The 17,509-nt window shown below is 37.0% G+C and overlaps 2 protein-coding genes across 4 annotated transcripts in view; one reads left to right on the top strand and one right to left on the bottom strand.

Annotated features, from left to right (window-relative positions):
* LOC111057506 (synaptic vesicle glycoprotein 2B) overlaps positions 1–17,509 on the bottom strand; it is a 62,129-nt gene that overhangs the window by 13,625 nt on the left and 30,995 nt on the right. The window lies entirely within an intron of this gene.
* On the top strand, positions 712–1,499 carry LOC120353401. Its single transcript, XM_039436989.1, has 2 exons — positions 712–953; positions 1,184–1,499. The coding sequence occupies exons 1-2, from the start codon at positions 771–773 to the stop codon at positions 1,460–1,462; spliced, it is 462 nt and encodes a 153-aa protein (XP_039292923.1). The 5' UTR covers positions 712–770; the 3' UTR covers positions 1,463–1,499.

Raw genomic sequence — 17,509 nt, 5'->3', positions numbered from 1 at the left:
TATGGATCTCATCTATACTTGAGATGAATATAAAATATTGGTAGTGCGGTAACGCTGGATTCGAATACATGAAATTACTGGAAATGTATTTTGACTTGACGTGTAGGATGAGTGAACAGGCTTTCATGTATCTCTGTATTTAAAAGTTAAACTTGAGTTTTATTGGTGAATGTATAAGTTTTACTTACAAAATTACAAATCATCAAGTGCTGGTTTGCTGTACTGTGAAGTGAATTCCCTGTGCTCAGTGTGTGATTGATGGTGGTGGGCAATTTTATTATTTCTGTCTATCTTCCTAACCTAAGTTTTTAGCCGGCTCAACTGAGTAGGCAGTCGGGGCACGTTCTTCTTTAGAGTATAGGCCTATATTAAAGTATATATAAGCAGAGTGCTTATCTTGGTGGGTCCATTAACACTGGTGAGACAATTCTATTGACTTTTCGGCATTATTATCAAGTGATAAGATAAGACTGTTTGTTTCTGAATTGGATTGTATTTCTACTGTTGATGAGTATAATCAGCTGTGCGTTCTTTCGAACATTTTGGCATGAAAGCTCGTATCTTAGCAACTGGTAGAATTGTGTGTGGTTCTGTTTGGCCACGGCGCAAGTTTTGAAATGTACAGTAATCAGCTCCACATTCACTATAATAAATAATTTTTGTTATTCGGCTTTATCCTGTGATTGACTCTCTATGCTTGATTTCCAATACTACTGGACACTATAAGTGTTTAATTACCGGTAGTTTTTTCCGTTTGAGTTGATTGATATATGGTCAGTATGATCGAATTTGACATAAAGAACACTACAAAAGGTAATAAAAAAATTGAATATGACGGGTTTTCATACAGGAAAGATCGTCTTCTAGTCTCAGGCGACCTGTCTTGGAGATGTATAAACAAATACTGTAAAGCTACCATGGAAACAGATAAGCAAATAACAAGAATTTTGAAGGTAGGATCACGGTATTTAGATGAATACGGTAGGGGTCATGAAATGTGTGCGCAGTGGCCAGCCAGCTAGATTGCGTCATCGCCACCAACCGAGGTTTTTAACACCTATTGACAATATTTATGAAATTATTTATTAAAAACAGATGATTGGATATAAAATGATGTCAGCTACACCGGAAATTTAGCACAAACATGCGCATGACACCTACCGTCTTCTTCTATATACCGTGGGTAGGATCACATCATCACAGTCATCCATCGTCAATTATTCCCAGATCTGATGATTTTTCTACCCCCAATAGAGATCAAAATATGCATAACATATCCAATATTGATAATCGCTCAAATTACTCTCACGGTTCTGCAGATTCCATTGAGTTACTTAATATGGAAGATGGTGAGGAGATTTCTGAGCTTTGGCGTGAAAATGATTCTTTGAGAGAGCAACTGACATGCTCAAGAGTCGAGTGGCAGGCAGCAGTCGACCGCTCCATCCAAATGATTTGCTGATGATGAGTATGACTGAAAAAAAATGTACGTCTCATTCTCAATAATAATCTAAATTCTAACAGTAATTTGCACTCTGGTTGGAATGGCTCTCACTGGAGTCTTGTTATCTATGATTTTACCGATTCTTCCGTTTATCATTTTGATTCTTTGAATAACTTCAATGAAAAACCTATGTCAATTTTGTTGGATAAGTTGAAACATCCTTTAAAAGTAGATAAAGCAATAGCTGTTGACTGTTAGAGGCAGGAAAATTCATATGATTGTGGGATTTTTGTTCTTTACCATCCAGAGCAGTATGTAAGAATGAGGATGGAGAATAAAGATAAAGGTGCTGTTCTGAATCTAGTTCACAAAGTTTGACATAAAATTGTTTAGATTGATTGATTGATTGATTGAGTACTTTATTTATGTAGATTACAATATATACTGGCTTATACACTTATATACAATAGCTTACAATACAGCAAAATTATAGATGAATTTACATAATATAGACTAAGAAAATAATTATTGAAAGTATATGATATGAAAAAGTAATTTGTAATATAATAACTATAGATAATTATATTGTTATGCATCTACATAAATTGGCGGAGCTTTGGACATATCAATGTCCATTCTTTGGAAGAATATTAAAAATATCCTCCCCACTAACTCTCTACCAAAACGTTAATTTCGTTATTTAAACTAAGGATTTATTTATTAATGGAAATATTGTAGAAGTTTTAATCAATATGAATATTAAAGAAAAAAAAAACAGAAAATTGATAGAGTAAAATAATTATATAGGTAGATAAGATCAAATAATTGATTAATAAAATGAAGTAGGCTGAAAGTAGATCAGGGTTATCAACTTTCAGTAATATACAGCATTATGCAGTGGATAATTGAAATAACATGAGTTTATATAATATGTATATATACAATTCGTTCTATAACATGGTTTAAAGGTTTGTATTTGTGGGATGGGTGGGGGATGGATGTCATGTGATCGTTCTAGGGCCGGACAGTTTCAGTCATTTGTTCCAAAAGATGTTTTTTTAAAGTTAGGATGAAGCTCGCTCGGCTCTCGATGGACCTGATAGAAACAGGAAGTGCATTCCATGCACGACAGGCACTGACTAAGAAGGATTTTGTGAAAATAGTAGTTCGATGATTGGGTATCCTTAAAGTACTTTCTCCGGTTCTAGTATGTGAAGCATCTATCCTCCTACCTTCAGAGACAAATTTGAAATCATCTTTAAAATAGTTCGGATTACCGTATATCAAGATATCTCTAACAAGCTTGACTATTCGAAAAAGCCTCTGATCGGGAAGCTTTAATGTTGAACTAGCAATGTGGGCTGGGGTGATATGATCATGGCGTTGGAGAGAGTAGACGAAACGTAGACAATAATTTTGGCAACGCTGTAGTTTATCATTCAGAGTGACTTGCATATCGTTAAGAACAGAATTACAATACATTAAATGTGGGAAGATGAGAGATTGAACCAATAATAATTTAATGTTTCTAGGGAGGATATCGTGCATTTTCTTCAATGCATGCATGGCTGAGAATACCTTTTTACAAGTTTTGTTCACTTGTTCTGACCAGTCAAGAGTATTATTCATAATAATGCCTAAATTTTTAACTGAGCTACAGTAAGGAATGTCATTACCGTCTACACTAATTTTGTGAATCGATTCAAGGTCAATATTGTTTATAAGACGAGAATATCCAATTATAATGGGTTGTGTTTTGATGGGATTAAGCTTAAGGCCATTTTTCTTTGTCCATTCCACTATCGAATTGATATCCTGATTCATTATTCCAACTGTTTCATTAATTTTTGTTATGGGACAGCTTAAATAGATTTGAAGGTCGTCTGCATAAGTATGGAAACTGGAGAATTTGATAATGGAAGAAAGGTCATTAGCATACAAAGTGAAGAGGAGAGGGCCTAAAATTGAACCTTGTGGTACTCCATGCATAACGTTTTTCCAAGTTGACTTTTTGTCACCGACAGATACACATTGTTTCCTACCTAATAGATAGGATTTAAACCAAACTAACGAGTTGTGACTGAAACCAAGAATAGCCAACTTATTCAGAAGGACTGTATGATCAACAGTATCGAATGCTTTAGAAAAATCAATAGGGTGAGGATGGTGCATTTTCTTTGGTCCATAGCTAACCTTATATCATCAGTGACACGAAGCAGAGCTGTCTCAGTTGAATGGAATTTTCTAAAGCCTGATTGAAAGTTATGAAGCTTACTATTGTTGTCTAGAAATTTTACAACTTGAGCATGAATGAGTCTTTCTAGCACTTTGGACAATGCAGGTAAAATACTGATTGGTCTAAAATCCTCAACTTTATTGGGTGATGGAACTTTATTTAGAGGCGAACCAGAGCAAACTTCCAGTTTTCAGGGAAAATGCCTTCTTCAAGTGACTTGTTGAAAATGTATGTAATGGTTGGTAAAACAGCAAATAACATCTTCTTGATAAATTAATAGGAATTTTGTCTACACCCATAGCATTACTATGAATACGTTGAATTGCTCTGAAAGTGTCTTCTTCTGAGATTGGATGGAAATGAAATTGATCAGTGATCGGTAAATCTAAGTTTGTAACCTGCTCTTCAAGATCATCAATGTGATTAGCAATGACAACTTCGTCGCGTTGGTTAGAGTGTGAAACGAAATGGTCATTTATATTATTCAATGGTAAGTCAATTTGTGGATTCGATTTCTCTTTGCCAAGCCCGAATTCTTTTATTCCCTGCCAAAGTGATTTAGAGTCTTGTCTATTGTTTGTCATAAATGAATTCAAGTACCTAATCTTTGAGTTCCGTAATTCCTGTTTAACCCTATTTCTAAGGCTCCTATACTCTATCAAACTGTCCAAGTCAAATGTCTTTTTAAATTTTCTATGTGCTTTGTCTCTACGTCCCATCATCTTAAGTATGTCTTCAGTCATCCACGGTACTCGTCGTTTTCTATTAATCCTCCTTGTCACATAAGGTGCATGTTTGTCATACAAAGTCAAAGTCCAATTCTCGAAAGTCTTGACCATGTCATCAACTGAGGGTAATGCTTCAATTTGATGCCATGGAGTCTGAGCCACATCAGTCAGGAAGGCGGCTTCATCAAAGTTTTTGAAGTCTCTATAAGTGATAATTTTCTGTTCTGGCTTGGGTATCTTATGGGAAAGTACACAGTAGATCAAATCATGTCTAGAAATAGCTGGGACTGAGATTTGGCCTGCTTGAACAACCTCATTGGGATCACTAACAATGAGAAGGTCAATGAGTGTGTCTGATTCATTAGTATGATGAGTTGGATCGAGAGGTAAAATAGTCATGTTTAGGCATTGGAAAATTGTAGTCAGTTGAAAGTAGTCAAAGTTACGATTTGTCATGTTCAAGTCGGTGTTCATATCCCCCATAACTAGTATACGGTTATAACAAGGCATAAGAGAAAGCAAGGCACTTTCGAAATCTGTGAAATGACCTATTTTTGGTGGGCGATAACAGATACCAACGAGTAATTTATCAGTACTAGATAAGGATAATTCAAGTAGCATAAACTCTGGTCTGGAACAATACTCTTGTTTAGATGTGATTAAAACTTTTGTTTTGATACCTTCTTTCACATAAATTGCTACACCCCCACAAGCTTTATTTAATCTATCATTCCGGAAAAGATTATATCCAGGCAATGCAACAAAATTTGATGAAATACTAGGCTTCAAAAATGATTCGGAAATTCCGATTATATTGAAGTCCTGAAAACGGAAGATTGCTCTGAGTTCATCAATGTGGCAACTGAGGGATTGTACGTTAAGGTGAGCAGCCTTGAAAAGTTTTTTGAAAGAGTGGAGCTTATTTGCTAGAAACATACCTGCGTCATTATTACTATTATTGAAATAATCATACCTACTTGAGGGCGAGCGAGCTGACGTGTCAGTGAGAGGCATCATGGAAGCAGCAGACCAATCGTGAACCGACCTCAGAACAACACATGATGGGGAAAATTGGGATGAAACTGATAAAACTTAACCTAAATGAAAAAGTCTCTTGATTCGAGTGCATTCAGCATGCCTTGACAGTTCGGCTCCCTTCACTATTTAAAGCACTAGTTCAAAACAAAATTCACTAAACACAATAAGATGTAGATGTGTGGAGTTCCGGTGATGAATAATCCTAATGGTGAATAAGACGAAGATTGAGGAAGAGCTGGTAGTGGGAGATCTGGTCCAAGTGGAGATAGAGCGAGTAGGTATCCAGTAGTGGAAGAATCGGGTCCAAGTGGAGGTAAGCGGGAAGGAATCCAGTAGTGGAAGATCGAGTCCAAGTGGAGACAGAGAGAGATGGAATCCAGTGGTGGAAAATCGAGTCCAAGTGGAGATAGAGAGAGATGGAATCCAGTAGTGGAAGATCGTGTTCATGGTGGAGATAGAGCGAAATGGGATCCAGTAAAAACTGAAAAAGAGAAGAAAAAGCCAGCAGAAAAACGAAAAATCTTTGAAGAAAGTTATCAATTGAGAAAAGATACATAATACAACTCGCACCTTGGGAGGAAGACTGCTCCAACTCGAAAATTGTCAATTTTGATCTTGTGTATTTTAGTTGGTTTCTATGCACTTTATTCGGTGGAAGACTGTTCCAAGTCAAAACTCGTTCCAATTATTCTATAATATATCACAGAATGTTCAGTATTCCTATTTTGAACACCAATGCAATCATTTACAGGAAGACTAAGCCATATTATGAATGAAAACATAAATACAGGCCACTTTTAAGAAGTAATAAGTGAACTAAAACAGTTGGAATCAGAGAAATTGAGCAGAAAATTCTAAGAGCAAAAAATCAAGTTTGAATACCTATGAAAATTTTAAAACTGCTCTCCTGAATAAACGACTTTTTTAAGTTGGAACAGTCTTCCTCCCGAGGCGCGAACTGATAATGAATAATATCCCCATAAAATTGAAGAGGAATAGTATGATTCAATGTGGGAAAGAATCGAATATTATATGGATAAATATATGGATATTATAATATAATATATGGATACTAGTAGAAGGTAATCAGATAGAAAGAGAAAAGGTAGGAAGATAAATAGATATAGAAAGAGAAATAAACATTTGAACATGCTGGATAGCTAGTGAAAAAATCACAGGGAAAATAATGATAACAATGGGGAAGAAAAGAAGAGAAGAAGGAATGTGCACAAATTGAGAAGAACTTATGAAACTGAACTATAGAATAAGAAATAGAACATCGTATTGTGATCTTGAATTAATCAAGGAGAGAAGAAGAAGAAGAAGAAAAGAAGAAGAAAAGAAGAAGAAAAGAAAAAGAAAGAGAAGAAGAAGAAGAAGAAGAAGAAGAAGAAGAAGAAGAAGAAGAAGAGAAGAAGAAGAAGAGAAGAAGAGAAGAAGAAGAAGAGAAGAAGAAGAAGACGAAGAAGAAGAAGAAGACGAAGAAGAAGAAGAAGAAGAATAGAAAAGAATAATAATCATCATCGCAAACAACAATATTCAAGTAATCATTATAAATATAAGATCAAGAAGAGAAATTAGAAAGAAAAATAAGAAGTAGAGGAGACGATGGAGAAAGTGCTAGATTATTTTAGATGAGTTTTAAATAGGATTGAACGGTGAAGTGTGAAAAATATTATATAGTATTAGAAGTATAATTAACTATTGGGAGTTGCAATAACAATAAAAGTAGTAAATTGAGAACTGTAATATTTTAGTGATGAATGTCTAAGATAACATTAAATGAAACACAGCCCCTATATAAGCATATGAACAGACTACCCACCCCTCCGTTCTATCAATAATTCTTCACACATTTGCTTCTATTGCTCGAGCTGTGGCAACAGTAGGAGATATCATTATGTACACCTAATATAGAAGAGATTACTATCTTTACCTATAGATTACATCCATATCTATAACGTATGTTAATCATCCAATTTATTTGAAATTCAGCATTTCGAAAATTATTAATTATGGAAATAATTTTGGTAAGAGATGTAATAATTATTAGTAAGAATAGAGATAATGATTCTCTAAGTACCCTCTGGAGTATAGTAGTTGATGCATTGAACGTAGTTTTGGGAATTAATATCAAGATAAATTATTAATCAGTATTAACAAATGTGGATCTCCTTAGTTTGAAATAATTGCCTCATACATAATCATAAATAGCAGTGGAAAGATTCATTTATAGAACAGAAAGCCAGCTCATGAAAAATGCCAAGGTATATCTATTGTGAAATGTTTTAATACAAATTTCCTATTTTTGTAGTGAAGGGCACCTTAGTAATCGAATCCTGAAATGATTTAATTTACCTTTATTTTTTGAAGGTCGGTCATCCTCTCGACTGTGTGGACCCTCTTGGATCCTCCCTCGCCGATAGAGATCTTGATCCTCCCGTCCGATGACCAGACATTCCTATGCCCATGACGGTCGGCCGCAGCGTTGAGGATCTTGAGGCGCTCCGCGGTCAGATCCTCGCGAATGGTGACGCCGGAACCCTTCAGCTTCCTCTTAGCGTCGAAGATCATCTTCCTGGTCCGGTAGCTGCAGAGTCGAACTATGATGGGTCGGTCCTTGGGTTTAGCTTGCCCTTGTTGAGGTGGTTGACGCCTTCCAACGCGATGCGAGCGGTTGACATCCGCCAAAGTCACGGGCACGTTCAGCTTCTTGTTAAAGACATCGAGCGCCAGCAGGTCCGTGTCTTCTTTGTCACTCTCCGGGATCCCAAAAATACGTATAGAATGTCGGCGCCCATATTGCTCGAGGTCGAGCAATTGTTAGATGGAGAGTGCTTGACACGATTGCTCAGTATTTGATGCAAAAAACATTCAAGAGTGTAGAATGTATTAGTCAATTAGAAGTTCCATTTATGATAGGAAATGAATTGGATTCTCACATTGCAAAGAATATTCTGTCTGATGGTCGACCAAAGCGTAAAGAAACTGATAAATTAAAAATACCGACTAAAATAATCATAAAATTTATGAAAAGAGTCATTTAAATGAAATAGATATGAATACCTCCAAACCCAAATGTAGTATTAGGATACCCTATTCCACCCCCTAGGTTATCTAATAATTGCGAAGTATTGCTACAACGTGGACTAGCTTCAGCCGGATATGGGTCGGGGTCAGTAGCCGTACTGACAGGTGGAGATACCGGACCTACACTTCTCCCCCTATCATGATTCTTCACCATCTGCTTCTTTCGCGAGATTTTTAATTTCAGGGAAAGAGTATTTGTCCGTGCCGTTGCTGGCCGATTCGGCCCTTGGGCTTTGAAATACAGGGTGGGTGTTAAGGGAGATTAAGATACCCATATACAAGGAGACGGATCTGACTATCAGATCCCTACAAATAATTCTATTTATAAAGGTAGTACACAATCTGAACCAACTGCGAATTGACGGCGAACAAGCTATACCTGCAAGCCCGGAAAGAAGTTTTACTATGGGGTTTAAGGTGAGGGCCATGGAGTAACGGTATGGCGGAACTATGGAGTTGTTAGTGGTATTTAAGATATCGTTAAATAGATCACGGTGTAGGGTGTGAGCTATAGAGAATAGGGTACAGGGTCTGAGGTATAGGGTATAGGGTATACGGTACAGAGAATCAATAATAAGATTATTATTCTCTACAGCAAATAAATATCTGTTCAATAATCCGCAATCTGACAATTGTGCTCTAGCTCTCAGCAAGCTGGACCTGCTTGCTAAATACAGGGTATAAATTTTCAATACGGAATATTTTAGGTTTAGAATACAGGGTTTTAGGTGTGGGATTTCTGAATCGTGAGTCTGTAGCTGCAAAAGGATTTTCAGCAATTCTGAAACTGCTAAACATGATTTCCGCGCCAGTCTAGCGACTGCGCGACGGTTATTAAGGGCTAATCTGTAACACCCTTAAGGGAATGGAAATCACTCTCAATCGTCCGAAACGCTTTTAAATTAATAGTCAGTATGTCGACTATTATGAGAGGATAGGGAAGATTTTCACAGCCACAGTCTGTAGAATAATATCGTGAAGACAACAGTCTGTCGTCAGGATAGGAAAGGATTTTTCCACCAGGAAAATATTGAGTCAGAGACTTTTAATTCAGGGAAAGATTTCAATGGGCTTTTCCAAGTAATTGCCAGTCTGAGGACTACAACAAAATCGATCTCCAATTTGCAACTGAGATCACGGGAAAACTCGTGAATTTTCCACAGGGAAAACAAGCAAATAATATTAACTATTGAAGGAGACAGGTTTCTATGAATTTTAGAAAAGAATCGCGGGTCTGAAAACCCGCTACTAGGACGATCTCGAATCTGAAACTGAGATCCTGGAAGGATTTTAGAACAGGAAGAATGAAAAGAGAGGAAGAGAAAGGACGTCGCAGTCTAAGGACTTCGACAAGGAAGTTTTCAAGCTGTACCTGAGAGCTGGAAAGATTTTAGAACAGGAAAAATTAAGAGAGAGGAAGAGATAGGACGTCGCAGTCTGAATGACTTCAACCAGGTCGAACTCAAGCTGCACCTGAGTTCTCTATGAAGAGAGCTGGATTTTTCCTACTAGGAATTATAGCTAGTCAGAAACTGCTGAGCAAGGTTAAAATACAGGGCCACTCTATAGTAAGAAAACTAAACAAGGAGAATTTACTATAAATGATAATAATTTATCTGCAAGCACAAAAATTAAATGAGAAAACTATTCTCAAAAAGGACAGGGATTTCCCCACAAGAATAAAAATCAATTGAGAAAAACTATTCTTTAAATTGAAGGCCACCTTTCTACAGAGAAGGAGAAATATACGGATTACCAGTCCTGACATACAATTACCTGAATCGACATGGATACTGTTACGGAGAATAACGAGCCGATTCCCACACTAAACTTGAAAATGTCGTGAAGTGGAGACTTATAAATTAAGTACTCAAAAATAATCAGCAACAATTTGCGAACGATGCGGAACTCACCGTGATCGACCCGAATAGGGCCTAGATAAATTTTCCACTCAACCATCTGTAGTACAAACTTGAGATCTCTTACATGTTTCAAAACCAAGGATAACTCGTCCACCCCCAGTGAAACGAATTTAGGAAGAATAACCGACAAAAAAGAAAATCCCCAAGGAAGCTCAATCTTCGAGTTGTCCAGAACTTGTCCTACAATATTCTATATTCACACACAAAAATTGAATAATTCCCTAGAAATAACTAGTACCGGGAATGTCTTAAGGAGAGGAGATTCGCGACCCGTTCACACGCTCAACCACCGAACAACTGACTCTCTCCCAGGTCTCCTTGAAGCAGTACCGGGTCGCTGGAAATTAGGAGGCCGGGGGAAAAGAGATTGCCGACCAATAGGAGTATCAAGGAGTATCAATCACGCCACTGGTCATGTGACAGGGTTTGACTCAGCTACTCCTGATGTTAAGGGTGCAACTAATGATGACAATGCTACTAATTACTATACTAAATTAGTCCGGTAAACAATCTTTCTATTCCAGAAATTTCATGAAGAACGATACCAACCCGACTCGGTAGCTGCTTATCATTTTGATGATATGGGTGCTGCTGCTGCAATGCTAGATACAAGAACGCTCAGACTAGTAAACAAGATCTGGTAATTTCAGGTTATGATGAATCTGTTGCTGATGATTTATAGGGGTTGACGGCGATGGTGATGATGTACATACACAACTACAAGTCCAACAAAATATATCTGGCAGTTGACCCTATTCTTATTCTAAAATAGAATAAATTCACTAAATTTTATACTGGACGACGGTTCTCCATCTGTCACAAAAAATACACTTTGTGACAATAGGAATAGGAATAAGATAAGACTTTTCATAAGTAGCCAAGGGAGAATGGTAGGTGACTTACTGGCCGATAGGAGTAATCATGAAATCAGAACAATACTCAAGCCAGGAGCTAAATTTCAGGATGTAACTGAAGATTGTATTAAGGAATGTTCAGATTTGGTAATACAGGATGCGGCAGTAATTATATCTGAGTATAATGATATAGCATGTAATGAGATGAATAAATATTTGTCAGCACTTCGTCAGAGACTCTATGGAATGAAAAAATTCTTTATTAGGCAGAGTTGGGACTTTTGAATCCTCTCTACCACTCAACCTCAACATAACAAATACAATTGAATAAAAAAATACAGTGTAACTTAATATATAAATAGAAATACATTAAATAATATAGGTACAAAATAGAAACATAGTTGGAACAAAACAGTCAATCTGCATTTAGACTAAAAAATCAATGATATAATTCAATAAACAATAGTAAAAAAAGGAATTATTTATATAATCATTCACACAACATTCACACAGCCCACCAGACCAGTTCCAAGCGCCAACCACATACTACCCCCGCAGACCTGCCAACAAAATACGCTTGACCTCCACCCCAAAGCGAGTACGCCCATCAATGGCCCGGACAGAAGCAGGAAGATTATTCCACAGCCTACAACCAGTGACAGTAAATGATCTCTCAAAAGTCGTCGTTCTATGAATGGGAAAAGCTAGCAACAAGTTGTAATGCCTTGTTGCACGCTCACCGATCTAAGACAGGAATCTGAAGCTCTCAGACAGATAAGATGGAGATTTGGTTTTGATTATTGAGTGAAGCAGAGTCAATATGTGCAAAGTACAAAGATCATTCAATTTTAGGAGAGATAGCTGTACATAAAAAGGTGTAACATGATCAAATCGTCTAGCATTGAAAATAAATCGAATACAATAGTTCTGTGTACACTGCAGTCGGTTAGAGAGCTCAACAGTTATGTCGTTCATGACAGTGTCGCAGTAGCTGAAGTGAGGCAGCACAAGAGTCTTGACCAGCATGATTTTGATGTTGAGTGGAAGAAACAGGGCATATCGTTTCAAGCTATGGATGCAAGCAAACACCCTCTTACAAACAAACTCAATCTGATTGAGCCATGAGAGTGTTTTAGAGATAACAAGACCAAGGTTTTTAACACTCTCGGAATACTCCAACTCAATGCCATTCAACCTCAACCTTGGAACATTCTGAGCTCTGAATCGGTTATGAGTCACAATGATACTCTGTGTCTTACCTTCATTCAATCTCAATGCATGATTATATGCCCAGCCACTAATAGCATCAATATCAGAATTCATCTGCTCGACACATGCATCAGACTCACCTGCAGAAAAATGTTTATAGATCTGAAGATCATCAGCATACAGATAAAATTTGCAGTGTTTTATGCATTTTGCGATGTCATCGATGTAGAGAGAGAACAGAAGAGGCCCAAGAACAGAGCCTTGGGGGACTCCTCGGGTTACATTTCTCCATGAAGAGACCTCATTATTGGCCCTGACACACTGTTGGCGATTCGACAAGTAAGACTGGATCCATCTTACACAACCCTCTCCAAAACCAAGATTTCTTAATTTCAGAAGGAGGAGTGGATGATGAACACAGTCGAACACCTTTAAAAAATCGAATAGTGTCAGAATAGTACCCTGACTACTATCCATAGCTGAGCTGATATCCTCAGTAACTTTGAGCAGAGCAGTGGTTATTCTGTGACGTGTGCGGAACCCAGACTGAAAGGTAGACAGAAGATGGAAACGTTCTAGAAAAACAGAAAACTGCTGATGAACAAGTTTCTCGAGACATTTAGACAGAGCTGGGAGAATACTGATAAGCCTCAAATCTGATAATGATTTAACTGAAGAGCATTTGGGCAGAGGTGAGACTAAGGCTGATTTCCAAATTGAGGGGAAAAAGGACGATTCCAAAGATTTATTGAAAATTATTGTCAGAATAGGCAAGGTGAAGGGAAGAGTATCTTTGATGAATTTGATAGGTATGCAATCAACTCCAACTGCATTGCTTGTCATTTCCATGATTATCCTCATTACATCAGCTTCAGTCACAGAAGAAAAGGAGAGCTGCTGAGCAGGAGCTGCACGAGGCGCCGCTCTTAGCCTGTTCAAGTGGGCATGAGCACCGGACAGGTCAACAGGATTATCAGTAAAGTTATCATTGATATCATCTAAATTGAAAGGTATATTATGATGAACATGTGATTTTCCAATACCCAAGTTTTTCAATTTCGACCATACCGTTCTAGTAGGCTGCTTGCCAGAAAGAGAGTGGTAATAGAACCTGACCTTGGCATTTCTAATCTCCTGCTGGGTTTTGTTTCAAAGCCGCTTATACTCCGCCCAATCAACCACAGATTTTGAGCGTTTGGCTCTACGGAGAACAGCGTCTCTCATCTTCTGTAATTACGAATTTCCTGGCTGAACATGAGTGCAGGCTTCTTATTTACTCTTTTCGTAACCATAGGAGCATGCTCCTGTCATACAAGAGAAGTAGAAAACTGTTCAACCTGTCGACCATCTCCTCGACATTATCTGTGGGAATGACTTCATGCCAAGGAATAGAGGCAGCATTAAACATAAAAGCACTCATATCCAGGCACCTATAGTTTCTATATGTAATGAACTCCTGCTTTGGTTTCGGCGGGTGCAGTCTGTAGGCACAGAACACAAGGTCATGCTTGGAGAGCCCAGGAGCCGGGAGTTGACCGTGTTTCGCAACTAGATTCACATCAGTGACAGCAACCACATCTAACCAAGTTTCTGCCGTTGCTGTATGGTGTGTCGCCTGCATTGGTAATATTGTCATATTACAGCTATTAAACATTGAAATAAAATTTGTACTATTTACCGAAGCTAAATCGAGTAGATTTGTATTGAAGTCACCCATGACAATGGCATGTCTATAGTGAGTCATCAAATTCAACATAGATACCTCAAATTCAGCAAGTGATCTAATATCAGGAGCTTTATAACAAACACATACAAGCACATGCACACCACTCACAGAGACATCCAAAAACATGAATTCAGATACATTCGCTACTGAGTTATCAGACACAAGTGAAACATAAACAGGTGGATGAGTTCCCACATAAACCGCTACTCCACCACCTCTCTTATGCAAACGGTCATTCCTGAACAGCGCGTAGCCATTCAATTCCACACTCTTATCACTTACGTGTGGCTTCAGCCAAGTTTCAGATACAAGAATCACATCAATCAACTGGGAATCAAAAATTGATCTGAATTCATCAATGTGACATAAAAGCGACTGTGCATTTACGTGAGTTACCTTCAGCAAGCCAGAGCAATGTGAGAGAGCTTGAGAGAGATCACAAGCCGCCAGAGATGATGGAGCGCGCCGGCCCGGGGAGGCACTGTCAGGGACCACTGCGACACGTCGCGACGGGACCGTGCCAGCAGCGAGCAAAAGGCAAACACAACAGGCATAGCGAGCTAAACATACACACACAACACACACTCAAGCATACATAACTAATGAAAATCATCGTGGAGTACAAAAAAAAGTGAATACTCCAGGGGGTAAGTCATATTTGACTCCTAAGTAGACTGAGAATAATTCATGATAATTAGTGGGTATCAAGAAAACTATGAGAGTAGAATAGGATAAACCCATATTATACAGTATTTCCAACATCCTAATGATAAGTTTACAGATAATCAATTAAAAAATATATACTGTACATACATGGATGAATGAAAATATATGAAAGATCGACAACATTACTATGAAATACTCAGACATAGCCTAACTATAAATGGGTCCTCGATTAAATAATAGATATTGATAAATAGATTAATATTATCAGCATAATTCATTGTAGTAAGCCATAAATCCATATATACCTGAAAGAGAAATTGAAATACTATAATCTATATTTATTCCACTTTGAAAGGAATTTCAGAAAATAATACTGATAATAAAATCCTTACAGACAACAATAAATTGATAAGTAGTTGGTGGGCATTCAATAAATATTCAGTAACAAAAAACAACTTTGCAATGACATAAGATCGGAGAACTGATAACGGCCAGAAAAAAAAACGTGAAGAAAGATTGATGAGATAACTCTACTAAATAAAATATGGTAGGTCACTGATATTCAAAATAGTCTTGCTGGAATGTTATGTAATAGAACTATGATACGTGAATTCAATGAAAAATCCTGATTGATTTTATTAATAATGTGCCAAAATTTATTTATTTTTTCGAAATTAAAACTTTTCTAAGATAAAATTTTATTAGAGTGCTGGATTAACGTTGTGATTTTCTCACGGTATCGGAGTAGTTTCATTATGTCATTCCGTGCATTACGTAATTAAATTCTGATATTTCCTCTATTGTTTTCAAACGTTTTCCTAGAGTACTTAGAATTGTTGTAAACGCAATATCATCAAAAAAATCAGTTGAACGTCCATTCTGTTGCTGAGTCTTCTACTCTGATCGAGGGAATTTTCCTGTATTCTGTCTTTGTTAGTTGTATTCCTTTCTCATTCTATTGAGGGAAATTATTGTCGTCCCCACCACGTCCTTTGTATTTTGGTATTTTCTAATGCATAATAGTACCAGCCATGATACCTATTTTTGAGCCTGGTTCGGTCGACTTGGAGACCTGAACAAGAGACCGCTTTCATCATCTGTAGAGTACAGACATATTTTCTGAGCTTAATTATTGGCCTGATTGAATAATGTTTTTTCCAGACAGTTTTTTATTCTCTCCTGGAGACTAAAATTATATTATTGGGAATCATTTATCCCATCAGTTTGAAATCGCTAATCCTTTTATTAAATTATTAATGGCATAGTTATTTCCATTCAGAGCGGTTGACTGCTGCACTTTATTATTATTGTAGGCTATGGATTAGTGACAGTCGAAAACCCATTCAAGGGTGAGTAATGAATATTTTATAGTAATGTTGTATTGTCTTTATTTTAATAATTCATATACTACAGGGAACAACCCCTGATTTAACAATTATTCAATTAATTTAATTTATTTTTCACTCAATTTTGTAGTCTTACATCTGAGATGTATGACAATATACTAATGTAAAAGGAAGTGATGCTAAATGGAGTATATTCCTATTTTTTATTGATACAGTCGTTTATATCTCTGGAATTTTGTAATTGTGAGTAAAGTTTGGAATACTCACTGGTTTTACATTAACTGTTCATCATTCTTTTAACTATAGTAATTTCTTTTCATAATATCATTCATTATAGATTTCAAATTCTACAATAATTAAAACCTATAACTTAATATTCCTCTAATTTTATATTTAATGTAAATTGTATGTATTGTATTCATTAGATGATTTCTTGAGAAATCATTCATTGAATGCAATATTTAGTATGTTATTTATTCTAGCATTACTAAGTAGTTGTGAATTGTGTTGCAGGTTTTTTTTTGTGTGTGTGTGTGTGTATTCTTGAATACTCATTCGAGGATCGTGCTGTAAATATGCCTTGCTGTCAAACGAGGGCTTACGAATTCGCCGACCGAGATGGCCGGTGATATCGGACATCTGACCTTGCCGTGCGGGGCTGAAAGACGATCTTCGATCTGACGCCACTAGCCCGATGCCTGGAGGCCATCACCCTTCATCCTCACCTATCACCCTTTGGACACCGGACTGGAGGACGACAGATCTTGAATAAGTACTTGATACCCCCCACTACAATATCAGATGTGCCCCGTAAATTTGGTCTCTTAAAGACGTATTATATTTGGTATCTTAAAGACATATTATGTTTGGTCTCTTAAAGACGTATTATGTTTGGTCTCTTAAAGACAGATTGATTATTCTATTATCCATGTGAAGATGTATTTTGTAATATTCTCTATTTTATTCTCATTATTATAAGAGCAGTCAGTCAACCGCATATCTATGTTTTTTAATTCCAAGACCCTCAAACCACTAGAATTAGGATCACATAATTGATCAGATAAAAATCCGCAGATCTCAGGGTCTAGCACAATTTCAACAACTAAGCCTTCTCCCACAAAATCATTTGTCACCAGGAGATCGGTTTTAATAAATTGTACAATGAGTCTATCAGCACAAAACGTAAAAAAACCAATTTGAATGAAGCAAAGTGCAGAAGAGAATATAGTTACCTAATGTGGAAAAAAATT

The sequence above is a fragment of the Nilaparvata lugens genome, chromosome 10 (assembly GCF_014356525.2).
Source record: "Nilaparvata lugens isolate BPH chromosome 10, ASM1435652v1, whole genome shotgun sequence".
Taxonomy (NCBI): Eukaryota; Metazoa; Arthropoda; class Insecta; order Hemiptera; family Delphacidae; genus Nilaparvata; species Nilaparvata lugens.
This window is presented reverse-complemented; position numbering and strand designations above follow the sequence as displayed.

Coding starts and splice junctions, on each gene's coding strand:
- LOC120353401 (XM_039436989.1), top strand. CDS start 771: ATGGTCAGTATGATCGAATTTGACATAAAGAACACTACAAAAGGTAAT. Junction 954..1,183: donor AAATAACAAGAATTTTGAAG/GTAGGATCACGG, acceptor TATATACCGTGG/GTAGGATCACATCATCACAG.